Source organism: Octodon degus, unplaced genomic scaffold (assembly GCF_000260255.1).
Source record: "Octodon degus isolate 3935 unplaced genomic scaffold, OctDeg1.0 scaffold00010, whole genome shotgun sequence".
NCBI classification, from domain to species: Eukaryota; Metazoa; Chordata; class Mammalia; order Rodentia; family Octodontidae; genus Octodon; species Octodon degus.
The window spans coordinates 5461449-5487527 of NW_004524586.1; the positions used below are offsets into that span (position 1 = coordinate 5461449).

At 53.3% G+C, this 26079-nt stretch overlaps 1 protein-coding gene across 2 annotated transcripts in view; it reads right to left on the reverse strand.

The window, feature by feature from the left end:
- Crtac1 (cartilage acidic protein 1) overlaps nucleotides 1–26079 on the reverse strand; it is a 151001-nt gene that overhangs the window by 13581 nt on the left and 111341 nt on the right. For both annotated transcript variants that reach the window (XM_004625528.2, XM_023708913.1), the window contains exons 5-9: nucleotides 20157–20313; nucleotides 10433–10567; nucleotides 6846–6991; nucleotides 4376–4512; nucleotides 792–874 (exon numbers count right to left, since the gene is read on the reverse strand). In XM_004625528.2, coding sequence (XP_004625585.1) covers nucleotides 792–874; nucleotides 4376–4512; nucleotides 6846–6991; nucleotides 10433–10567; nucleotides 20157–20313 — 658 coding nt within the window. The remainder of the gene's footprint in view (nucleotides 1–791; nucleotides 875–4375; nucleotides 4513–6845; nucleotides 6992–10432; nucleotides 10568–20156; nucleotides 20314–26079) is intronic.

The following is a 26079-nucleotide window of genomic DNA, read 5'->3' on the forward strand; positions in this document are numbered from 1 at the left end:
GGCCACCACAGCCCCAAGCGTGGACGGTACAGGCAGAGCTCAGCACTGGGACTGGGGAGGGGCCTTAGGGTCTGCCTCGCTCCTAACAGCTGGCTCAGAATTCACGGCACACACTCCTCTTCCTCACATGTAGGGTGTGGATGCAAGTTATTCACCCACTGCCCTTTCCGTTATCATTTGAATAATATACCTTCCTGTTTTTACAGGAGTGGGTTCTTTTTTGTCAATTTAACAACTGTTTGGGTATTTATTTCTTTTCAGTGCTTGTTGCAACCTAGAAATGAGGGTGGCTATAACCATTTCTCCTTTTAGGGTTGTGGGAAACAAGACCCTGAGGCTGAAACAGTTCTGTCAAGGCCACAAGATGAGGCAGTGGCAGACCCTGGTCGTGGGCCTCGTGGGTAGTGCTTAGTCTGAGACCAAGCTGAGGGCCACGAAGGGAGAGGGCAGACGCAGAGCCCCTGCCTGGGAGCAGAAGGGGCTCCTCTGTACCTTCCCACCCCTGAGTGGCAAGGCCTGGTCAGAGAAACTACTTCCTGCAGGCCCAGGCTCCTGCCCGGAGGCCTAGCAGCCCTGGGGTACAGGAGGACAGTCCTCTCCTCTGCCTCCTACCTGGCAGTGCCCAGGGCTCCTTCCTTTCTGCCGTCACCTTCCCCTTGGTCTTGACTCTCAGAGCAGCAGGGACAGGCAAGCCTGTGGGGGGACTGGCTGTGCTGGGCCTCCTGCCCTTGCCCCGGGGGTGCAGGGAGCAGCAAGATAGGGAGGCAGGCCATGACGCCCAGTGCCCTCACCTGTGCCCCTGCCCTCGGGCTCCAGTGCATCACCCGGGTTGAGCTCCTCGATGACGGGGTCTCCGTGCTCCCTGCGGATGACGCTGCAGGAGGGAGACAGGCTTGCTGTGGGGGAAGGCGGGGCCTGGAAGCCTGCTTGTCCATTCTGTCCCTTAACCTGGATGACCACAATGCAGTTCTCTGCTCACAGACCTTGCTTGCACTCCGTGGGTCCCTTCTTGGGTTTTAATTTATGTTGGTAAATATTGATTTTTCCTTCTCTAATGGATGAATTATAGACAGGCCAGGGCAGGACAGTTGATGGATAGAGAGGGGCAGGGGTACACATACCTTCAACTGACCTTCACTCTCTCCAGTGGCCCTGGGTTTCCTAGCTCTGGACACTACCAGGGTTCAGGCTTGTGCAAACGCTCTTTCCTCTCTGCCCTCCCTGGCTGCCCGGCTGGAAGCAGTGCCTTCCTCCCTTGCCTTTATCGCTTTGTGGCCTTTATCACTTCCTCCTGTGTTCACATCGCTATGAATGCATCTTATCTGCCCGGCCGGTCGGTCTGTGAGCTCTCTGCAGGCTGGGGCCTTGCATTATTCATCTTAGCATCTCCCACAGCATCTAACACGGTGCCCCGCTCTCAGAAGGCTCCACGCGCACGTCTGTGGGGTGTGAGGGTGAGTTCCAGAGGCAAACGGGGAAAGGCTTCCCTCTGGGTTGCAGGGCTTCTGTTTTGAACTCTGAATCTTGGTCATAGGTGTTTGTCTCTGAGATGTCTGCCATCAAAGTGCTGTCCTGTGGCCACATTAAGTACACTGCTGATGACAGTGGGTGCTGTGCTCTAACTTTTCTTGTCATTCCCTCCTTTCAGCCTGGGTGCTCTATCCTGAATGTGCAGATGAAGGGGGAAAGCAGGCACAGAGGAATCTGCACCACTCACCCTGCCACACGGTCTGCCCAAGGCACAGAGCACCAAGAGCACTGGGCTGTGGTCAGTACTTTCAGGAGGGGGCCAAGGTTCGTTGAGTTGAAAGGTGGCGGGGGGCAGGGACAGCCGGCAGAACGGCAGGTTGAGTGGGCGCCCACGAGGTGTCCTCTGCCCACACAGGCATTCAGGATGATTGTCCATGTGTGTCCCTGGGTTGCGCAGCACACGTGCTGGCAGTGGGCTTGTGTAGTGTGCATGAGCGTGTGCACATCTGACGGAGGTGGGATGATTCAGCCTGCTGATGTCCATGCTTCCTTTGGCCATCTGTGTCATGGAGGATGTGCCACAGCTGGGCAGACACCACCAAGCAACTGCCAGGAGGAAGCCCAGCAGCTGCCCTGTGCTTCTGTATTCAGTGAGCACACTCTTCCGTAGCGGCTTCCATGCACCAGGCCTTGAGAGCAGGAAGTGCAGTGAACATCAGCGGGGACGGCGCTCAGAGTTGCACCCGAGGGAGACACCAGGCACAGGGCTGGGGGATGGCAGGGGGAGCATGGAACTGAGCGAGCCCACCCAGGCGGGGGCAATCGGAGGCAGACTGGCAAAGCAGAGGCCAGTGGAGCAGGGGACAGGGCCACTCAGATGGAAAAGAGCACAGGGCTTAGTGTGTGCAGTCAGTGTACAGGCCCAGGCCCAACAGAGCCCAGTGCTAAAAGAAGCTCAGGGGCCTGGTGCCTGGGAATAAGGAGGAAATGGGGGGCCAAGGGGCTGGGGACCTTATCCCAAAGCAATGGGGAACTCCCCTTAGGGGTATGCGGAGGACAGGTGTATGCAGATTTGCATTGCCTGCAGCTTGGTCTGCAGGACTGAAGTCTGGGAGGACAAAAGAGCTGGAGGTGGGCACAAAAGTCTTCCAGAGAGATCAGGGAGTGGTGTGGGGGAAGGGTTGAAGACAGACCAAAGGCACATTTAGATGCAGAAGTGGGAGACCATACACCCTCCAGCTGGCCAGGAAAGTGCCTGTTATGACTGTTGTCTTGCCATGGTGATTAATGGTGTCTCTTTTACTTTGTTTTGATGGATAACTAGCCCGTGGCATCATTAAAGGACCTGCAGACTCAAGCCCATGAAGCTGTGGGATCCCTGTGCCTGGCTGTGCCACAAGAAAGTAATGGGCTCAAGGAGCCCATGATGTTCTGATGTTCAGCTCAGCAACAGGTGACAAGCTCGTGTGGAGTGGGACAGTGCGGGTTAACTTCTGAGCTGCCAGCTGAGTAGCACAGAGCTCGGGACCCAACCATGTGCCACAGAGACCTGGGGCCCACCTACACGCTTAAGAGGCGGCTTCTGCAGCCTCTGCGTAGAAGCAAACCTATCTCCCTACCGGGTGAGCACGTGGTGACCGGCCACTGACCACCATGCCAGCCCATCTTCCGCATCAGGAGAGGCTTGGAGGTTGGTAGCAGACTAGGGAGGTGGCAGGGAGGGGAGCTGCCTGGGTTCTCAGGCCGCAGAGACCAGAGCACTAGACTCCTAGGTGCTTGGGGCCCCGGCAAGTGACACTTTATTAGACGGAGAAGGAAAGTAGTGTCTCTGTTAACGAGCAATTGATCTTCTGCAATTAATCTGGAAGTTGTGAATAAGCTTTTTGCAAGGCACCTAATTAGTAAATCTGGTGCCTTTGGGGGGTGACTGCATTCAGTCAGGATTGATGCTTGGCTAATAATTATATTTTAAAACATGCTCAGTCACAGCTCACACCTTTTAATAACAGTTGGACCTTCCTGAGAGGGGGTTGGGACTTCGGGGGGAGCCAGGCAGGTAACTCAACTCATTTCCTGGCTCCAAGATGGTCCACCCTCCTCTCCCCATCTTGTCCTGAACCCCACTAACATCCTTTATGCCCAGGACAGAGACTTCTCTAAAGTCTAAAGGTTTCTTCCCAGCAATGTTTTTTACTAGTGTGATACGAATCAGCCGGTGCCTGATACCCTGCTCAGAAATACAGATTGCTGTACCTCACCCTGGAGGTCTGGGGGAGACCTTGGCATCCTGAACTCTAAATAGGAACCCTGAATGGTTTGGATGCTGATGGTCTCTGGCAGGCTGGGGAGAAATGTCACCTCTGACATTCCACCTTTCTTTCCAGACACTATGCTCAGGGGATTGCCGAGTCCTTAGATTCCAAAACTCCCTGTTCTTTCTCTACCATTCAGTGTCTCCTTCAGTGTTTCCCAAAGGATGTTCAGCAGAGAACCAATCCTGAGAGAAAAGCCTTTGAAAGATATGTTCTGTGGTCAAATCTATTTGGAATACTCCATTTATCTTTTAGAAAGTTGAAACACTTGTGGTCTGGATACAGGCCCCAGAAATCTGTGGTAAATAAACCTGCCTGTCTGCTTAACCCAGGTTCACCCAAAGACTTGGCCCTTCAGTCCTTCGTGGTGGTAGGGGTTTCCAGCTCACGGAGCTGGGGTAGGGCACACCCGGAGCCATGTCCTGGCAATAAATAGCCCAGTACTCGCCCTCCACCCTGCAGCCTTTGCTCAGCCTCTGGCCTCCCCTCCCTTCTATTTTTTCTCTTCCCTCCTTCCTGGGTCCTGACTTCCTGGCCCTACAACCCTCCCCTCTGATTCCTAACCCGCAGCTCCCAGCCACCCGGCTGCATACCGGAAAAGGCGGTTGGCGGAGGAGCTGCGGTAGGCAATGTTGTTGAAGAAGATCTCCAGCTCTTGGTCATTGTCAAAATCAGCAGCAATGACAGTGCGAACAGGGGAGGGCGTGGCAAACTTGGGTGAGGCAATGTCCTGGAGGAGAAAGGGTGGCAGTGAGTGTGCAGGAGAGTGGGGCTGGGCGAGAGGCCTCCCCTGCTGTTGTGCATGTGGCCACAGAGCCAAGAGACTCACACCTCCTGCCCGCCTCTGCATGAGAGATTTGGGTGGCTGCCTATCCAACATGAGCCTCAGGATGCTTGGAGGAAACAAGGCGGGAGAACAATAGTAACAACTCACCCCAGTGAACACTTAGCTGTCGCTAGTCTGGGCCACATTTAACCCTCCCAGCAGCCCCTTGTGTAGTGTGGTCACTAGTGTTGCCATTTTACAAGTGAGGTGACTGAGTCTTGAAGGGAAGGGAATTGCCTGTAGTCATAGCTTCCACGCGAGTTGAAGCTCGGGCTGTGATTCTCGGTGTGATGCCCTTTCTGCTGTACCTCCTTCCCCCACGGTGAGTTGAATGCTGGAAAGGCAGCAAAAACTCCAGGCATTTGGATCCACACCCCACCCCTGACTAGCTGCATGAACTTAGGCAGGTTATTCAATCCCTCAGAGCGCATCACGGATGTGGGTTAATCACGGCTGTGAGGGCTGCATGTCAGATGCGTGGGGCAGAGGGGGATGAGACAGACAACTGTGCTGTCTTGTCCCTACAACCAGCCCCCAAAAGGTGACTGAGGTGGCTTTTACTTGCGTCTTTCACTGTGTCTGCTTTGTTTTATTGTTACTTGGAAACTAAGTTTTTAAGACACTGGCTTTGTGGGAGTTTCAGTTTCAGCTCTACCTGTCTAGGATTATGGGGAGATCCCAGGCCCAGGACAACGTGACGTACAACATAAGCTTTTGTTTCTGAGCAGAGTAGCCCTACTGTAGGTGGGACTGTCCCTTAAAGAATCTGGGAGCCTGCCCAAATGCCAGGGCCCGAAGAGAGGGGCTGAGAAGGGCACAGCCACTATGTCTGGGATAAAGACTTGCTGTGCTGGTCACAGGAAGGAGTCGGCCTGGGTTGGTTGGTGGGCTGGCCAGGGGGAATGGGGAGGGGGCACCGCGCTGGTGAGGGGCTTGGTCAGCTGGGCAGGGTGGGCTGAGCAGCGCCTTAACAGCTGAGGAACAGGGAGGTCTCAGGATCTCTAACTCATTATCGTTCCATCGATCCTATAAAAATGGAAAGCTACACAGCCCCCTTGGGGCTGCCCCCACTGGATGCCTGGACTTCTGAGCTAATGTATGGGGAGCTTTTAGCAGAGTTCCTGGCACGTGAGGGGCACCCGACGAATCGGGCACTTGTTATTATGATGTTGATTGCTCCTGCACACTGTGTGAGGGGCGTTCGGAAGCTTGACAGGTTCTTTACCCTCAACACGCTGACACCTGGGGCCGATGATTCTCTACCGTGGGCTGCCCTGGGCCTTGAGAGACATTCAGCAGCATCCTTGGCCCTCACTCCCTGCCCACTGTACCCCTGTCCCTAGCTGCGATAATTAAAAGCGTCCCAGATACTGTCTAAGGTCCTGGAGGAGGGCCAAAGGGAGGGCAGAACTGTCTCCACTGAGCAGCTCAGTTAGAACAACAGTCGAGTAAGGATGGCGTCATCCTGGAACCCAGGATCCACAGCCCTGATTTCAGCACACGCCTCCTGTTCACCAGACAGCTTGCATCTCAAGCCTCCATAGGAAGGGGCCCAAGGCGGCTCCTACAGGGCAGAGCTTGGAGTGGGACCTCTCGCTGCCCGGACACAAAACATTAAAGACCCTGGAGACTCCCTGGGCACATGAAACAACTGGACTTTCTCATTCCCTTGGGTGTCCTTGGCAAGACTGAAGTACCTTCAGAGCAGCTTGGCTGCCTACCATCGGCTTCAGCGATCCATGCTCTGTTTCGCTCCCAGGGAAAGCCCCAACTGAAGCTCCTCCTGCTGGTAGCACTTCCATTAATGTCAACAGTCCCTTCAGGAAATCCTTGGCACTGCAGTCTACTGACAACCCAGGAAGTGAGCACCCAAAGGGTTCACCAGCCACTATCCATTTGTCTTTAGGGGACGCCCTGGGAACTTCTGACCCCTCTCCTGGCACTCTGCCTGGGTCTGGAGGCCAATTTGGAGATCCCAGGCTGCAGCTTCGGGTCAGGTCTTCCAGGAGTCTCCAGCAAGAATGGCCTCTATCAAGAGGCTGATCCACAGGTGGGACTCTGTTCTTCCCTGGCCCCTGCCCAGCTCTCTGCTCTGAGCCCAGGAGTCTCCTCAAGGCCCAGGCTGGAGCCTGTCATCTCCTGCGTGGTATCTTCATTTTGATCTGCCCCAGGCTCCAAAGAGCCACCAGTCCCTCAGCCCTGGATTGAGAGGACGGAAGGAGGGAGGCACTTCTTACCCGGAAGCGGACCTTCCCCTGGACACTCATCTGCAGGTAGAGGCGGTGGGGGCCGTTCCAGTTGCCGTAGACGATATCCACTTTTCCGTCTCGGTTGAAGTCGGCCAGGGCGACACCTCGCCCATGCTGGTGGGGGTCATCCACACCTGGGGGGAGAGGCAGGAGGCTCATGGTGGCCTGGTCTACTCCACGAACACTCACCCTGAGCAACAAGGCGGATGCCCTTCGGGGAGATGGGACGACACAGCTGGGTCTCACAAGCTCTCCACAGAGGCAGAAGGTGGCACAGCTGTCTGCTGGCAAAGGGGACTAGGGATTTGTTTTAAGGTTGCGTTTGCACAGCAAATACACTACAATTAGTTTGGAGCAATATGGATTGAGGAAGAAAAATGGAAATTCTCCTTGGTGGGCCAAATTGTGTCCTGGCCACCCCACCGTGGCCCAGAAGACACTGAGTTAAACATGTCAGTCTTTCACCTTTCGAGGGCTTCCCCAGTATTCTTGGGTCAAGCCTGACTGTGCTCCTGCCCACCTTCCCGCTCACCCCTTTTCACTGAGCTCTGGCCACTCATATTTTTTCCACACCCTAAGTGAACCAAGCTCTTCCCAGCTCCTGGGCCTTTGCTCAGCTGGACTCCTCGTGGGTGCCTCCCAGGCCCACGGTCATCCAGCTCCAGCCCCATCACCTCCTGAGGGAACCCTGCCCGGGTGACCTCATCGTCATAGCCCCTCCCCCCCATCGGGAAGCTCCCTGGTCTCTTCCTTCACAGTGCTGATCACAAGGTATCTTTATGTCCCTTTTGCTTCACTAGGTTGAAGCCCAGTATTTCTGCCAGACCCAAAGCTCTGTGAGGTCACGACTGTTCCTGGTTCACCTGTGTGTGTGCAGTGGCTGTCTCAGCCTGCAGCTGTCGGGGAGTTTTCAGTAAGTACTTGCTGAATGAATGAAGAAACATAAATAATTTGACAGCAGGCAAACTGGGGATGCTGGGGACAGCAGAGGAATTACTGCAGCTGTGACACAGAAACCCAGGGCATGCCTTGTAAAAACCTATGTCCAATGTCACCTGCCCACTATTTAGTGGGCTGGCCCTCAGGGAGGGTGGAAGGCGGCTCTGCTGAGCTCGGGCCTGACCTCTTGGCTGCCTGAGGCAGGCTCTCAGGCCAGCTGCAGAACTGGAAAAAGCTGACTCTTTCCAGAGGACACAGAACTGGAGGTCAACAGGCCCCCAGGGGGTAGGCAATAGGACAACATAATGAGAGTGGCAGTCACACTTGCAAACAGGGAGATCCTGAGGGTGGAAGCCAGGAGAAACCAGAAGCTGGGCCCCTGAGAAGCCTGGAGGCTGGTGACCTCCTGAGGCCCAAAAGCCCTGGGGGATGGGCCATGACAGAGAAGAGGCTCACACTTGAGAAAGCAGTTTTGCACAGCACTGAGGGCAGCCTCCAGTCCCTAGGATTAACACCCCACAGGTTCTCGAAAAACCTCCGCAGCCCAAGTGTCGGTGGCCTTCTGTGCCAGCCCATCTCTCCTATCTGTGCGGCACCTTGACAAGGAGCTGGTTCTCTTTCACAGGTCTAATCGGTGCCAGGCTGCCTTTCCCAGCAGCATCCGTTTGGGTGACGAATGCCCTCTTGACATGTCTCCTTAAGTCCCTGCCATCATTCTGACTTTCAATTACGGCCTCGAGCCTTGCCTCTGCTCCTGCCTGATGCCTTCTGCCGCTCCACCCTGCTGGCTCGCCTCTGCTTCCATCTCTGTAACATCTCAGCGAATGCCCTAGGCCTCCTCCACAACCTCTTCCCTTTGCTCTATGATTTTTCAGCAGCAACATTGAGTGCAGGCCTGAGAGGCGTCAGGTGGGAGGGCAGCCCAACCTCAGCCCTGCAGGGAAGAAGATGTAAAGCAGGGCCAGGGGCTGATAGGCCACACTCTGGGGGCAGGTGGGCGTCCTGGGCAGGGGCTTGCCCAAGAGGAGACTCCCAAGCAGGAAGCTGGGAATAGATAGTCTCGGGTTAGAGACAGTGGATCAGCACGTGCTCGGGGGTCGGATGCCAGTTGTCAATAGTAGCTGATGCTGGTTGGGCCTTTGACATGCGGTCTAGATCCCCAGTGACCTCTTCCCCACGTGTCCAACAAGGAGGTGCAGTTATTCTCTCCCTGCTCATTTCTTCCCCACCTTCCATTTGTTGACAAGGTAGTGATGGAAATGCGTGGGAAGAGGGGGCTGGAGAGCAGACTGCTCATGTCCACCAGTTTTCAGGTGTCCTTGTGTCATTCAGCAAACTAGTGGATGAGCACTGGGTACCAAGCACTACATCAAGAATGAATAGAGCCGCATCCCAGCCCTTGTAGACCTCACACACCGATCGCGAGGGTGATGGAGAACTCTGAGTGAGTGAGAAGTTCACCTACAGGGTAGTGGGAACACACAGGAGGAGGGACCAGTCTCTGCCAATCAGCACAGAGGGAGTCAGGGAAGGATTCGGAGAGGTGACACTGGAGCCGAGCGTTGAAGGATACATTGATGTTTTGTGGACAAACAAGAAGGCGGGCAGTCGTGCAGTGGAAATAGCAGGTGCAAAGACCCTGAGCTTGATGAGGGGTGAGCACACAGTAAGAAGGGCCCTGAGTTGGCTTTTACCCTGCTTCTTACAGTTGCCTGTGTATATGGTTGATACACTGTGTCAACTTAAGAAGTTCAGAAGTTACCTAAGCCACTCAGCAGTGGCAGGGTTTTTGCTGTGTAAACCTCCTCATCTGGTGCAGGAGGAGGCATGAAGATGGCGTGAGAACTATACCTACTTCTGGGGGGGCAGTCTGCCTACAGTATAAGGGAGGAAAAGAGGCTTGCTCTCCCCCCTTCTGCTCTTGTTGCTTTTGCTCTCTTCTGCCACCATAAACTATTGACCTTGTGCCATGCCACCCTGCTTGGAAGCCTCCACAAAGTGTGAAATAAACCTTTCCTTCCTTACTTTGGGTGTTGAGTATTTTGTCTCAGCAATGAGAGGAAAGTAACCAAGACAACATCTGTTTCTAGAAGGTGCGTCTTCTGTATGTGGGGTGGTCTCAGCTTATTTATGGCCGCATTCTCAGCTCCTGGCACAAACTTGGCCCTTGGCAAAAGTTTCATAAGTGGTTATGGGATTGAACTGAATGCTTAAGATAAATGGGGTGGGGGTCAACACAGGAAGGGGCAGCTTGGAGGGAGAAGGGATGCGGGGGGACAAGTGGGACTCTGGGTCACCGACCAGTGCCAGTTACTGGAAAGTGACAACAGTCAGGAGTCCCTGATGCCTTTTCCTATGGCCTGAGTATGAGTGTGTGCATGTGCATGTGCATGTGCATGTGAGTGACGTGTTTTCAGCAGCAAGCTCGCCAAGGACAGCACCAGGAGAGAGGAGCCAGGCCAGAGGGCAGCCCAACTTCAGCTTTGCCAGGGAAGATGTAAAAAACAGTGAGTGTGTGCGCACGCGTGTATGTGTGTGTAACTGGATGTAAACATCACCTGACAACTGAGAAGTGATTGCCCTGAGGCTGGGGGCGGGGCAGAGCAGGGGCGCAGGGCAAGGCTGTCTTTACTCACCAGCACTGGCTGCAGCATCCACAAAGGTGCCGTTGCCCTGGTTGTGGAAGAGGAAGTTGGGCCCATTCTCATTGTCACAGAAGATGTCCGAGGCACTACTGCTGAGGATGGGGCCCACGCTGACACCTCGGCCCCCTAGGAGAGGACAAGACCCACAGTGAGTGACAGAAGCAAATCCCTGGGCCCAGCTGGAGGATGGAGCTGCCTCTAAGGCCCACGAGAAAGTGCAATGGAGGTGCCCTGGAAGAGCCCTGGGGGGGAAGGGTGATCTTTTAGTGGCTTCCCTGAGCCAATGCTGGGCTCACAGTCCCTGTAAATCTGATGTCACTGAGGAGGAGGCCAAGGAGGAGGCAGCCGGAGTCACCTTGTGGCACAGGAAGGATTCCAGGCACCAGGGAACATAGAAAGCTTGGCTCTCGTCCTGTGTGTCAACACACTTCCCCTCTAAGACAAGAAGCTAAGTTACCATAGCCCAGTTCTACCCACATCATTCTGATCAAGTCATAGGCCATGGACAGTCCCTACTGCCCCTCCAAGGCCCACGATACTGCTCAAGACCCTTGGGTACATTCCTGCTTTAAGAACCTACAAGAGTAAGTTCCGACTCTAGAATAGTTCGGGCTGTAGGTAGCAGCCATAGGTGCCAGCATGTTCATTTTGCATTGTTTGACATAGTAAGCAATTATGTCCACTGACAGCAAGCTGGTAGAATGGATTACAGTGAATCCATATGGTAGATCATTCTGCAGCTCTTAAAAAGACTGCATGGATCCGTATGTACCGCCTTGGAGGGATGCCCATGATATATTGTTAAAAGGAGAAACAATCTGCCGAGTCATGGGAGTGTGTGATCTTACTTTCATTAAAAGATAAGGAAATACATGACATTTCTGAATACACATGTTTACACAGCTTGTTTGAGTTTGGAGAAAATCGGAGAAGGCCACACACCGAGTTGTTAACGCTGGCCACCTTGATGGGGAAGGGTGGCGAGGAAGGAGAGATGGTAGCTGGCCTTTTCTTTGAATGTCTTTGTTTTGTTTTTGCTTGTTGCAAAAATAATTGTTTCTATTGCTTTAAAGAAAAAATTCCAACAATGTATACTTTTTTTTTTCTAAAAAAAGAAGAAAATAAACTAGCTATACATTAGGTTTGAAGTCTTCAAGAACAAATTTGAACTACACATGTGAAAAAGTCCAACCACAGTATGTCCAGAGCAAGCCATCCCTAACCAGTGGGCTTCAGACAAAGCTTCTGCTTGCCAGGCTCGACCTGCTCCACACCTCCCAGTGCTGGAGGCTGTTACAACCCTGACTGGGGTGAGATGGAGATTCCTGTCCAGCCTGGCTTCTTACAAGCTGTGGAGCTCGTGCAGCTTGCATTGCCCTCTAAGCTTCAGTTTTTTCATCTGTAAAATGGAGATGGTCTGACCTGCCTTTTCTACTTTGGGTTTTTGAGAAAATCAAATGAGATGAGCTATGAGATGAAAGATTACAGGTGTCTGCAGGGTGCTGAGAGAAAGCAGCCCTGTACACTGCTGGTGGAAAGGTAAATTGGTATAGCCACCATGGGAAACAGAACGGAGGTTCCTTGAGAAATTAAAATTAGAGCTACCCTATGATCCAGCGACTCCACGACTGAGTGTACAGTGAAGGGAAATTAAGTCTCAATATGTTAAAGAGACATCTACGCTCCCGTTCATTGTAGCCGTATGCACTGCGGCCAGCCTAGGGGATCAACCTGAGTACTGCGCAGCAACCGAATGACCAAGGAAAATGTGGCATATTTATATACCAAAGTATTATCAGCCTTACAAAGAAGAAAATCCTGTCATTTGTAACAAGCATGAACCCAGAGGACGTTACACTACGTAGCATAAGTCAGGCACGTACGACAACACGCATGATCACGTTGATCTGGGCTTCACAGAAGCAGAGACTAGATTGGTGGTTGCCATGGCCAGGGCAGGGAGGAAACTGGGTAAAGGGCACAAAAGCTAACCAGGAGAATTACGTTCAAGATCAGTTGTGTACTTTGGTGACTGCAGTTAGTAATGATGCACTGCGTACTTGAACTTGCTAAGACTGTACTGTAGAGTTTAAGTGACTCATAGCAAACAAGTGATAATGCAAGTGTTAATTAGATCAAGTGAGTCATTCCACATTGTGTTCATATATCAGAACATCACACATTCCGTGATAAATGTATACGCCTCTTAGATGTCAATTTACAAAATGAGAGAGATGAAAGGACTTTGTAGACAGGCCTTCTGAGCAGGGGTCAGGCCTGCGCATGCGCTGCCCGAATGGCACGGAGAACTTGCTGGAAACACAGCCTCTCAGGCGCTACGGAATCAGAACTGCATCCTAACAAGACCCCTGAGTGGTTCGTGTGCACAGTAAAGTTTGAAATATGTTATCTAAGAAGTTATTTAGCATAACAAGAATAGTTGTAAGAGTACTTATCTTTCTTTTAAATAAATGGAGAGATTAGGCAGAGCTGGGTAATGATGGACCAGGCTCCTCACCGTCCACCTCTGGCTGGGGCAGAGGCTTCCCCCAAGTGACTACGCTAATTCAAGAAACGTGTTCTCGGGGCTGGGGAGATAGTTCAGTGGTCCAAGTGCCTGCCTGGTAAGTGCAAGGATTCAGGTTTGATCCCTGGTACCGCATGCTGTGCCACCTTGCTGGCCACTGAAACTGGGCATGGTGGTGCATGCCTGTAATCCCAGCGCTGCGGAGGCTGAAAACAGGATCACTATGAGTCTGACCTGTGTATTGAGACCCTGTACCAAATAAATAAAGATTTTTTAAAAATTAAAAAAACCCAAAAAACCAGTAATGTGTTCTCCTAGGCTCCTCTAAGCCTGAGATGCCACAGGAGGAAGTCATGGGGCATTCAGGGGACATGGTGGGGCAAAAGGCATTACAATTGTTAATGTTTCCGTGATTAGACTCCTTGTCGACCCCCTCTGGGCCTTTGCCTTTGGGATTTCTCCCAGATAATCTGATTAGCTCTCAAGAAGTATCCAAATCTCACGAAAACTGCACTGCTAAATCCACAAATGTACTGGTGATCGCCCTCCAAGGTGGCATTGCTTTCCTACCCGACGAGGGGTGAGAAGGCTTCCGGAGGCCTTTTGGAAGCCAGCAGGGAGGGTGCTGACCAGAACTTGGGCACCATCCCTGCTCATTAAAACGGGAGCTGCTAAGCGGCTGTTGGCAGCTCTCCCTGCCCTGGTCCTGCAGACCCCAGCCTGTGAGTGGACTGCCGTGAGAGGACCCTGGCCTAGCGCAGGAAATCCCCACGGAGACCCAGAGCCTGCTACCACACACGTTCGTCCTTCTTCTCCACTTTGGTGTCTTCCAATTTCCGCTCTGCCTTTGGCTCCCAAGCTGTGACACATTCCCTTCATTTTCTACAAAGCAGGTTATTTCCCTTTTGGACAAATTTCTAAATCTTTCTAATTAACTAATTGGGTTGGGTTGAAGCCTTGCGCCATTTGTAACCTGTAATTACTAGAAAATTGCCATGGTAACCACACTACTAATTAGTGGCAATTTATTGCCATGGCAACCGGACCACAACAGAGATGTTACCCACAACTCCTTTTTGGCAAGTTGGCTCTACAATTGGGAAGCAGGTGAGTTGACAGGCAAGGAAGCAGCTTCTTGGGCACCAGCGCCAGCAGTCTAGGATGGGGCGCAAGCCAGGCTCCGAGGCGGGGACCCAGCCCCTGCGGAGGCCTCAGGGGAACTCTCCTCCCGGATGGATGTGTGAGTCCTCTTCAAGCCAGTGGGATCCACCACTGTAAGTGTAGCCTGTGCTTCTGCTCTGCTCACGATGACAAAGGCGCTAGCGAGTATCTTCCACCAGGGCCTTTCCCCTTTTCTTCTTCCTCCTTGGTCACATCTGCCCTTTTCTCCTCCTCCTGAGGTTAGGACACCCCCCACCCCCATGGAGGCGCCACGGGGCTGTTAGAGACATCTTTATTTAGCCTTAGAGAAGGATGCCCTGGTAGGGCACTACCACCACTTTATATCAATTAATTCTCATATTTGAAGCCAGCACATTCTCTCAGAGAAAAAGCAGTTCCGCGGCCAAGCTGGAGAGGCCGCACTGGTGGGGAGGCCGACTCAGGCTGTGGGACCAGCAAGTGCAAGTCTGGGCGGAGCGAGCCTGGCCACATCACTTAACCCTACTGGGCTTCTGTTTTTTCATTGGTGGTATAAGACTCATAAGAATAATAGCGCCTTCCCAGGACTGTCATAAATATGGAGAGGGTTTTTGGAAGGCACTTTGGAAAATGTCAGGTGCCACACAGTCATTAGTTGGGACTATTTACCACCTGCTGGGTGAATAATACCGGTATCACTTTTTCCCCAGCACTTTCAAGCTTCAAAGGCCTCCTTGGTAGGCTGCTGGGCTTTGAATGCTCCTCCCTTCCTACTCCTTCCACGCACTTCTGCTGGGTGGGAGGATGGGGTTGGAGGAGAAGCAGGCCTCCCACCTCCTGCCACACTGCAGCTGTCCCGATAAGCTGCCCAGTGGGCCCAGGCCCACAGGGCAGACTTGGTTGTCCTCAGGGACCTCAGCTCTGGACCTATGAACTGACCCTTCAGCAGTACACACGCTAGTATGATTCAGGGGCAGGTGACCCATGTCTCATGCTGTGTGGGGGTCAGCCCTGAGGCCCACTGCACTTTTCCGAACTGTGGCTGTGGCCTGGGTGGGCAGGGGCAAAGCAGCACAACATTTATGGCTCTGAGAAGGGTCTCTTGGTTCTCACATGGTCCCTGCCCCTCTCTGGCTGCAGTAACCTGGAAAGTGTATCCGTCAGGCCTCTGTTCCTGCCCTGAGAAATGGATGGGGAGGGAGGTCTCCAGAGCGCCTTCCAGGTTTACTTGTCAATTCATGCATCCTGCAGAGATTCAGGATGAGGGTGCTGGGAGCTGTTTTCTGCACCTTCTGTCTGTGGAAGCTTTGAGGCAAGGCCTGTCAGCCAGGGACCCTGGACACATGGCACTGAGGTGCTGGAAATAGGATGATGGTGGATATCAAGGCCACGGGCTACCAAGAACATCCAGGCTACTGTAAGAGCAGGGCTTAGGCACCGGGAGATGTGGGTGGAAGGGCACTGGGGCGTGAGCAGGTGTGTGCTGGAGAAGGTGGTAGAGGGCAGGATGACGTCAGTGTCTCCCATCTAAACGCTCTGAAAGTTCCCAAGAGCACATCTGTGTTGGTACTTGGTGACCCTGGAGGTGCGGATCAGGCTGCTTTCACTTTCCGTGGTCCTTCCTGGCCTGGTTCCCCAAGAGGCTCGCAGGACAGCCTCCATCAGTTGTTGGGGGTGGGGAGGGGACTCGCACAGCTTGGCTACCAGGGCCCAGCAGGGGGCCCCTCCTCAGCAGTGAGGGGCGGGAAGAAGTCGCTTAAGGGAACGACTGGGTGAAAGAGTGGCAGGGAGGGTGCCTCCAGCCCTAGTCGCTGGGTCCCTGGGCTGGTGTCACACACATGCAGCTCACATCAGTCTCATGACACCTCAAAATGTGTTTTGTCACCACCACTTTCTTTCTGTGTTTAACTGCGAAATTAAAAATTGCATATATTTACAGTGTAATGACATGTTTTGAAGACTGTATACATGGTGAAATGGCTAAATTGAGCTAATTATCATATTCATCACCTCACATACTGATGATTTTGGTGGTGAGAATGCCGAAAGTCTATCCTGCTGGCATTCTGCAAGAATACAATGCATTCTTACTAGCTGCACACGGGGTGTCTCCAGCTTATTCCTCTCACCTAACTGGACTGTGTCCTTCGAGCAGCATCTCCTCAGCCCCGGGTTCCCATTACCGCCATCTCCTAGGTGAGGAAACTGAGGCTCACGGAGAAGCAGTCACAGCCAGTGTGCGGCGGTCACACTGCACATCATGAGCTAGTCTTTCCAGTCTGTTTCTCAGATGTCCCCTCTCTACAGGATGGGACTTATATTGGCATGGAGAATGATCAGCCATAGGCTTGGTGTTTCTCTCAAATCTCTTGTGATAGCAGAGAAAACTGCATGTAAAATTTATATTTCTATACCCGTGTTTTCAAAGAAAAATGGCATATCCTCTCGACAATCACAGAATGCCTCTGATAAGCAGGAAAATGCTTCTTGTGTATCCAGGAGGGCTCTGTGACCTGGGACTCCGGGCAGGCCTGGCATAGGTGCCTGTCCCTCCAGCCTTGCCTGGTCCCGCTGTCAGCTCTGGTTGTGTCCTGCTGGAAGGCCATCACTGCTGTCTGAGAACCTGGGGGGCTCTGTGGCCCCACCCGGCAGCCCTCAGTCGCACCGCTGATGGGGATCCGCCAGCAGGCCCCAGCTGGGCTTAGGCCTCTCCGTCTCCTCCGATAATGACTTCCTATAAATCAGATCTGCCCTCCGCTTTGTTCCACCCTGCTCCCAGCCAACAGCAAAACTCTCCAACCAGCATCATAAATCCACCTTCATTTTCTTTCCAAATTTCCTTTAAGGCTTCTTTAATCACAACCTCGCAGCTCACGCAGATGCTCCCTCAAAGGGTGAGGTCCAAACGCGGGGCTTGTGGGGGCAGACGGAGGCCGAGGGAGGCTGGGCCCAGTGGAAGGGCTGTAGAGGCTGCACCTCTGGGGTGAGGTGCCACGCTGGGCGCGCGCTGAGCAACATGCCTCCCGGCCAGGGCTGCCCCGCTCCCTTTCTGCACCGCCAGTGCTGCCCAGCAGAGGGCCTGGTGTGCGCATCTGCTGTCCGCCAGGCCATGGCAGGCATGCCCACATGTCTTCCTTCCATTCCTCAACCTCCCCTCTGTGTGAGTGAGAAAGCAGCAGCTGGTGAAGATGGGGCTGCCTGTGGCTGGAGGGCGTGGTGGAGGCAGAGTGTGCGTGGCAGCCAGCTCCGCGCCCTGTCCCCTTAGCCGCTCTGCAAGCCAGCTTGTTCACAGCATTCAGAGTGGCTGAGGGGCGTGCTCAAGGTCACTGGGCACAGAGCCAGTGCAAGACTCTCAGCTCTTCTCTTCCTCCTTCTCCTCAGGTTTCATACCAGGGCCCTGCTGTGGTAGAACCCAGTTCTCAGGATTCCTATGCAGGGCAGCTCTGAGCATTGGCAGTTGGAGATACTGGGGCTTGGGATTCTAGGGAGTCGGGGGAGGGGGGTGGCAGTCTTCCTGGTGCCCCTGTGGGCACCAGCTACTTTTGCTCCAGGGGCCCTCGAGTCCCTTGAGAGCAGGCATGGTGGCCGCTAGATGGCACTGTGACCCAGCCCAGCAGCAGTGGCCACTGGAATCAATAGTGTCTGGAGAGGCTTCCCTCCCCCTCCCACAGAGCGGGATAGCTAATGCGGGGACAGTGCCACTGCCTTGCAGCCTCCAAGGTGGCCTGACCTCTCCTGGTGCCCTGAGCGCCCCAGGCCAGCAGCTGCACCTGTCCTACAGCCTAGGACCACAGTGCAAGGCCTGAGTGCTCACGCTTGGGGCCACATTGAAAGTGGGTGTGGGGTGCTCCTCTCACTAGCCTGGGACGGGATTCTCAAGGCGGAGGTCAGAAGAGAAGCCAGCTGGTGATAGTAGGCTAGGCTTCAGGAGGTGGGGCTCCACTTCTAGTTTTCTACAATCTCCTCTGTGACCTTGTGTGAGTCTCTTCTCTTTTCTGGACCTTGGTTTGTTACTGTGGAAATTTGCAGGTCTCCCCAGGCCATAGGTTGCTCAAAAGATGGGTGCTATGAGACGCAGCTGTGAAGGCCTCGATTCTCTGCGTGCTTACCTGGCCAGGGTCTGCTTTGCTCTTAGCCTGGTGCCCTGGTACTGGCCTGGTGCTGGATACTGGCCCCCTGCCAGAGGCACAGCCATCAGGCTGGGCTCAGCCTGGCAGCGCTTACATTTGGGGTCCATTCCTGAGTCTCAAGGGGGTACTCAGGGCTAGTTTTCCAGCCAGATGTCCATGTGTCATTAGCCAAGAGATGGGGGTGCTGCAGGGTAATGTTGGGGGGCTTGGCAGGCAGCGAAAGGATGGGCTGGGAAGGCGGGCAGACAGAACAGTAACTCGGTGGGCCAAATAGGTTCTTGTAGGCCAAATGGCTTCTGGAAGACTACAGAGCTGCTCGGATGCGTCCTCTGGGCACGCCAGCTGCCCCAGCTTCCTCGAGGCCTCCACAGAAACTGCTCTCTCTCCTTGGGCTGCCGGTCCTGCCAGCACAGCTCAGCTCAGACGGCTGGTGCCCCTATCCCATCCCTACTCCTCAGCTGTCTCTGCCTGGGGTCCCCCTCCCCCTCCTGGGCTCATGCCAGCCCAGCCAGTGTGAACAATGCCCCCTTCACGCTCAAACAGCCCGGATGCGTCTATTCTGTGTGTAACCCACTCTCCCGGTCCTTGCCTCCCTCCCCTCTCATCATTTTCAAGTGCTTCATCCCCCACAGCCCATCCCTCTCCTGCAAGATCAAGGCGCTTAATTGCCAAGCCAGCCCAGTGCACAGAACTGGGAGCTACTCAGAAAAATTGACTGTACCAATCTAGGCTGAAGCGCCCGCATGTTTATTCCTTTCCCAGGGAAACGTGGTTTATTACTGACACACAGCCTTTCTGAGGTACATTTGTGCACAGAGCTCTCCGGCACTTTGATAGGGCTCGAGCTGTGCAAACTATTTTATTGTCTAGTCATTTGTCCCCACAAACTTTGTCAGACAGGTCAACATTAATCTCTGCCTTTCACCAAGGTGGAAAGTGGCTAGAAAAGGGCATAATAAACTGCAGGGACAACATTTTCTAGGTAGGACTTAAAGATTTTGCTCCCAAGCAAGGGTCTGCAGCGGGAGGGATGGCCCTCAGGTATCCTCCTGTCCTCCAGGGTAAGGATTCTGGTGGCTACTGCCTTGCAACTCTCCGTAGGAACAAGCTGGGGGGATCTGCAGGACAGGTTAGCTGGCAGATGATTTCTATACCCAAGAGCAGGGCGGAACGAGGGAGACGAGCTCACGTGAAAAGTTGTGCGCAGCCCTGGCTTCTTGGTTTCTGGCATCCAAAACAAGAGCTGGGTTGCTCTGCCATCAGCAGTCTATTGGCAGATTATCAGAGTTTAGTCAGCAACCATGCTGGAATTAGAAAAACAGCCTTCCCTGGAAAGATCTCCCTGTCAGAGATTCTGACAGTAGGTCCCCCACCCAGAAAGAGGAAGGGCGAGTGGGTCTCGGGGAAAAAGTGCTGGAGGGGTTCTGGAACAAGAACACAATTCTTTGAGCTCAGTTATCCAAAAGGGGATCCAGCTGAACCTTAGGGAGTTAGCACTCAATTCGTGGCTGCTTGTGTTACGTTTAAGTAAATAATTTCATCTGCTGTTTGGCAATAAAGAATGCTTTAATCTCAGCTCTTATGATTTGTCACTTTTCTCCTACAGAACCCATCACTGGGGTTAGAGCAGGGGATGGAGGACAGGTCCCAGGGAAGAATGATGCGACGCTGTTCTCCCCCTCTGGCCAGCAAGCCCCTCTGCCCAGTATCCCTGCCAGCTCCCAAGCTAACACTTGCCAGATATCTAACCGGCCCATGAAGCGGTGTCAGAGGAGACTTCGGTGGGTAGCCTCGTGGAATAAGCTTCCCTGTTCTTGTAGCCTCGGATTAATTAGACTCATTTTTGTCTTGCAGGGCCCTAGACCCCATCCCAGGGCCGTGGCCCCTCTGCTCATGGCCCCCGTGCCCCTCTGCATACCTGTGTATTTGCTGACCCCAGCCTCAGCAGCCACATCTCTGAGTGCCAGGATGCCCCGAGAGGGGTCACTGGCCTCAGGGTCCATTTCAATGAGGGCGTCAGGCCCCACATTACCGTAGGCATAATTGGCAATGTAGATGGAGTAGCGTCCAGATCCCTGAGGAGGAAGAGAAGGAGACGGTGAGGACGCCCACCCTAGCCCACTCGGGCTTTCCCCAGAAATCAGCCTACACCAGGGTCACAGCTTAGGCTCTGCTCAGGTCTGCTGCCAATGGCCTTGTGGGCTGTTCTGGCTACAGCCCTGGGGGCCGTTCCACAAAGGCTGCCTTGTGAACCACGCCCACCCCCTTGGGCTGGACAACAAAGCAGACACACGTCCCTCCCTCTCCCCCTCAAGCACCTCTTTTATAGACAATTTTCTAATGTGCCTCCCTCCAGCTGAGCTCTCCAGCTGCCAGCCTGGGTAGCTGCTCAATAAATATTTGCTGATTGATTGATCTACCAGTTCCCATTATTCGCAGTCTCTGTCTTCCATTCAAGCTCACTCCAGCCAAGATGACAAGCAGATTCCTGAGCTGGTTACCTCTCTTCCTTCCTTCTTCATCTCTTTATTTCGGTAGCATGAGAGGCACAGACTTCCAGGGGTCTTTCCCCCCTTCTATCCCCTCTTCTCTCTGCATTGCCTGAAAGAAATATTTTATTGCTTCTGCCTTGCTGCCGTCTCATTTTTCCCTCTTGCGTCCAGGAGAAGCCCTGGGCACCGGCTCCTCTTTGCTGTAGCCATGCTCCTCTGTAGTCCAAAGCACTGCTGATAAAAGCTTCTTTTCTGGCTGCTACTATAATGGTGTTATTTCTTCGGTGGATGCCTCCTTCTCCCCGAGAGCCACATGGCTTCTAAATCCGTTTTCTAGCTTTCCTCTTATCCCTTTCATCACTTCCCTCCAGTGAAAACTTCTCAAGCCTCAACTATGTGCAAGGTGCTCTTCAATAAATGACCGGAAGAAAAAAGTCCCTGTCCTTAGGTGGCTTAGATTCTAATCTGATGGGCAAGCCATAAACAAAAAAGGACCAATCAGGTGTGGTCAAAAATTGTGGTGAACGTTTCAACCTTTTTTTTTTTCAGTACCGGGGATTGAACTCAGGACCTTGCACTTGCCAGGCAGGCGCTTAATGTATTTGGTACAGGGCCTCACTCTGCAGTTTGGAGGCAGGACCGGCACAGTCCTTCGGGTTATCAGGCTGGCGCTTAGACTGCTGAGCTATTTCTGTGGCCCTGTGAATGTTTCAATTAAAAAAAAATTACGGTAAAAGACATGTTGCTATTAATCTCCTTCAAAATACTTCCCTTTGCTTCAAACATGCATATGGTGTAATAGTTTTTGCCACTTTCTGGAAGTCCTCCTTCATGAGTATCTTTAGTTGTGCCGTTGCGGCTGCCTCCATACCTCGAATAGGTTCAAAACATTTACCTTTCATGCACTTTGATTTGAGGGGAAGAGCCTTAAGTGTGTGGTGCCACTTGTCGCCCTTGCTTCTGGAGACAGGGCCTCACTGTGCAGTGAGCTACACAGTCCTCCTGCTCAGTCTCGAGGGCAGGGATGCGCCACCACGCCCGGCTCTTCGTATCACACCATAAAGCTTCTCATGAAGGAGGTGGGAGGGGAGGAGGAGAGGAGAGAACAGCACAAAATGGCTCGCAGGGTGGGCCTCAGCCTGGCGGTCCTTCAGGGGGAGGCAAACTTTGGCCGGCAGTGGAGCCGGTGGCGTGCAGGCTGTGGCCTGGCAGCGTGGAGAGTGCAGGCTGGCTAGCTCCAGCCCCTCCGAAGGGACTGTCTTCGGGGGCTTGAGCGCTGGGGGGCACACTCACTTTGCTTCTTCTGTCCTCCTGGATCTGTGTTTTTGTTGATTGTTAACCCCAGCCATCTGTGGAGACTGAGCCAGGGTCTCTGTTTTGCAAATGTATCTGGGTTGTTTAATTTGATGCCCTTCACAAATGAGGGCTGCGGAAGCAGAGTGGAATTAGAGCCACACTCTGGGGTTCAAAAAAAGATTCTCATGAAAGAAACCTTTCAGAACTGCTTCAAAAAGGGGCAAAAATGATGCAAGAAATGCTTTTGAAAAAGGGGGGTATTCTAAAGGGGATTAATATCAATGCGTCTTTTAGTGTAATAAAGTTCAAAATTTTAAAGCATTGACTATAATATGTTTAGGTCGTTTCTGGTAGTTGAGCTCAGGGTTACAAGATTGCCATGTTGTCCCTCTTCTTAGTCCCTTTTGCTTGCTTCTATATCTTGTCAGTGACATCCTGAGAGCCCTGGTCTCACTTAACTGGTCACTGACTATACCTTTTAGGACCATTTTCTTTGGGGAAGCTGATGGAGAGCCACTCCAGCCTGTGAGACTGGTTGGTGAGAAAGGGTGAGGAGCTTAGGGTTTCTGGGGGACCCAGAAGAAGATGTCCTGGGGTGCAGAGGGGCTGTTCCTGACGCGGAGGCAGGCACCTCACTGTGGGAATTTCAGGAAAGGTTTCCCACGAGGAGTCTCAGCCAGGGGGAGTGGAAGGCAAAGAACCTGTGGGCCAGATGAGCCGAAGTTGCACACAGGGAGGTCCATGCAGTTGGGGTGCTGTTGCTGGAATGTTAAGCACAAGGCAGGAAGTCGAAGGGGTGAGCCGGAGAAGGTTATGAAACTTCCTTAAAGACTTAGTTTCCCTTTTGTTTTGGTTATCTGAGACTCTGTCCTTTTACTCGGGAGTCTACGCTTTGCATCTTTTTACTTAAAGTCACAATACCTGCAGCAGGCTTGGTGACATCAGGGAGCAAGTTAGAAAGAGAGTCCCAGGCCCAACCCTGGACCTCCTCAGTCAGAGTCTGTGTTTAATCTACTAGACTCCCAGGTAGAACTAAGGTTTGAGATGCGTTGCTTTACAGCACGACTTATTGATGAGGAGGGAATTTTGAAAAGGTGTCACCCATTGCGGGGCTTCCTCCATGTATGTAGAATGACTGCCTGAAGAATGAATGAAGAGGGCCAACGGGAAAGTGCACTGACGTGAGCCATGCCTAACCCCACCAGCTGTTAGCAAGCTCCTCAACAAATGGGCAATTAAGCCTAAATGGGCTGAAATGCACTCTGCTAGAAATTAGGAGATTTATAAAATTCAGTTATACCTAGTTCCTTACTTCATTTATTGGAATGATAAAATGGATAAATGTAGGTGTGTTAGAATTGTAGAATATTACAGAAATTCACACGTGAACTTGACTGCAATAATTCTAAAAGGGTGAGATGATTCAGGAGGAGGGAGGGTGTTTCCGGAGCATTGGGCAATGATTTTCATGCTGTAGCCCACAGTGGAATCACTTGGGAGTCTTGTGAAAACACAGATGCCGGCCGCATCCCTCGAGCTTTGGATTCCATAGGGCTGGGTGCGGGGACTTCAAGAGGGTACGTTTCTAACAAGGTCCTGCGAAGTCCATGTTGCTGGCCCAGGACCTCACTGTGGGAACCACCGGTACAGGTCCATTACCCTTAGTCTGAGTCCAGCCGCAGCCCCTAACTAGCTCTGCGTCCTCGGGCACATCCCTCACCATCTGCAGGCTGTGTCTCTGCACATGTTAAATGGGATCAGAGTCCCCTGCTTCCTGGCAGGGTTGTTGAGAAGATGAAATGAGACGACGTATGTGAAAGGTCTTTGAAAAGATAAAAACGCTATATAAACATGAGGCATAATCATTATCGACCAGGGAACGCTTCTTGTAAGAGATCGGCTTTGAGTCAGATCCAGAAAGGTGAGTGATGAGGGACTGAAGATAGAGGACGGGCGCATCTCCAGGTGTGGGGCAGGAAGGAGATGGGGGCACTGTTGGCGGCAGGGGCTGGGGCGTGGCCTTGTGCTGCTCTCAGAGCCCAGCAGGCACCGCAATCAACTGCAGGGCAAGCTGAACCCCGGCCGCTGGACACCCCCACCCAGAGCTTCAGTGGGTCTGGAAGGCACCATGGGGCAGGGCCTGCAAATTCTCAGCTCTAGCAGTGCTGGTGCCGCTAGAGGGACCACATTCTGAGAAACACTGACAAGACAGAGACTGAAAGCCTGATGCACAGGCTGCGGGGCTCAGAAGGGAGGGCGGAGTGAGTGGTGTAATAGACTCTGAAGTTAGAAACCTACGTCATATCATGTCACGCAGAGGCAGGCTAGCAGAGGGGCAAACGGTTGTCTGCTTCATTTCAGGCAAACAGGGTTTAATTCCTGACTTTGCCTACCGCTTACTGTGTGACCAAGGTCAAGTTGCTCAGTTGTTCCAAGCCTCAGTTTTCATACCTGTGAAGTGGGACAATGATAGCTTCTATTTCACAGGGTGACCATAAAGATTCCTAACATGAGGCCTGCGACACTTGGCGCAGAGCCTGGAGCATGATTAGTTGGACAACCTAACGTGAGCTATGTGCATTTTATACTTCAATCCCATCGCTCAGCTTCCCCTCTGCCTCTGGGCTCTCCCCACATCTCCCTCAGTTCCAGGCCCCCAGGGACTGCCAAGGGTGGCTGGCCTGGGGAGGCCATTCCTCCTCTAGTGGCAGACTGTCTGTAGCGTTCGCTAGTCCCTGGCTGAAGCGGGACTTGGGCTGAGCGGAGAGCAGGCAGCTTCCAAATGCCACCCACCGTGCCCCGGTGCCAGGCCGTCTTCTTTCTTTTAATTTCACATGGTGTCTTTAGTCTGTAGCTAAATGTGTGGGTGTGCACAGGATCTTGTGAGGACCAAGTGAGCCTCTCTATGGTTAACCTTCACGCCTCTCCCGTTAGCTCTCAGAGAAGCTTCCTGCTTGAGCCAGGATGGGAACTTGGTGCTGGCCTAGGCAGTGGCCCAGGAGGAAGGGGAGGCAGCGCCCAGCTGCGGCCAGGCCCCACGCCTCCAGCCCCCCACTCTCTTGGCTCTTTCTAGAGCTGCCTCCCATCCCTTCCCATGCGGCAGAAGTCCAGGTGGCACAGATTCAGGTCAGGGCTAAATGTGGCTTCACAGCCCAGCTTGGCTTCTCCGCTCAGCACCAGCTTGTTAAGAAATAAATATTTATACCTGGCACCTGCTTTCTCTCAAGGCCTGAAGGCCCCTTCTGTGAAGATTCATGCTGAATCCCCAATCCCTTTGGTGCTATCTCAATCCAAAGTGAGCCCCACCTCGCCCCATCCCAGAATGGAGGCCAGCGATGCTCCCACGGGAGCAAGGCGGCAGCTGGGCCCCTGATGTAGCCATGGCTGTTTGTAAAGCCTTGGAGGTAGGTGGCAGGGAGCAGGTGACTGAAGGGATAAATTTCCTCCACAGTGGGACGTGGCGGGACCCCTCGCCCCAACACAGGGCTGATGGCTGGAGCTGCTCTGGCCCTCCAGGTTAGCCAGGCTTCCCAAACCCCCTGGGCTGGCGCTGCTGGTGGGGCACCGGCAGTACACAGGGCTATTGATGGAGTCGCTGATGAAGTGAAGCTCTTGTGCGTGAAGAAAACGCCTCTTGGCCCCGTGGGTCCTCTGCTTGCCTCCACGTGTCCCACAGATGCTCACAGAGGGCCCCATGGCTCGGAGCCCGGCACACAGGAAGCACCTACCAATGCTAACGTGAAAGAGTAAGCTTGAGATTTAGTGCTAGAGGGTTCTGCTTCGTGCCCTAGCCAGGCCAGCCATCCGTTCTGGGTCCCAGGTAAGTCACTGCTCCGAGCTGTGCCTCGGTTTCAAGCGTCCGGCGGACACAATGACGACATCCCCGGCCACTTCCTCACGGATCACTGGTAGGCCCCATGGGAGAAAGGACATGCGAGGCACATTGTCCCTTACCCCGCAAGTCTTCGTTGCTTGTATCTAGTACCCTCTGTGTGTAAGACGCCATGCCAGCTTGTCACCACTCTGGTAGGGGACATCAACCTGGCAGCACTT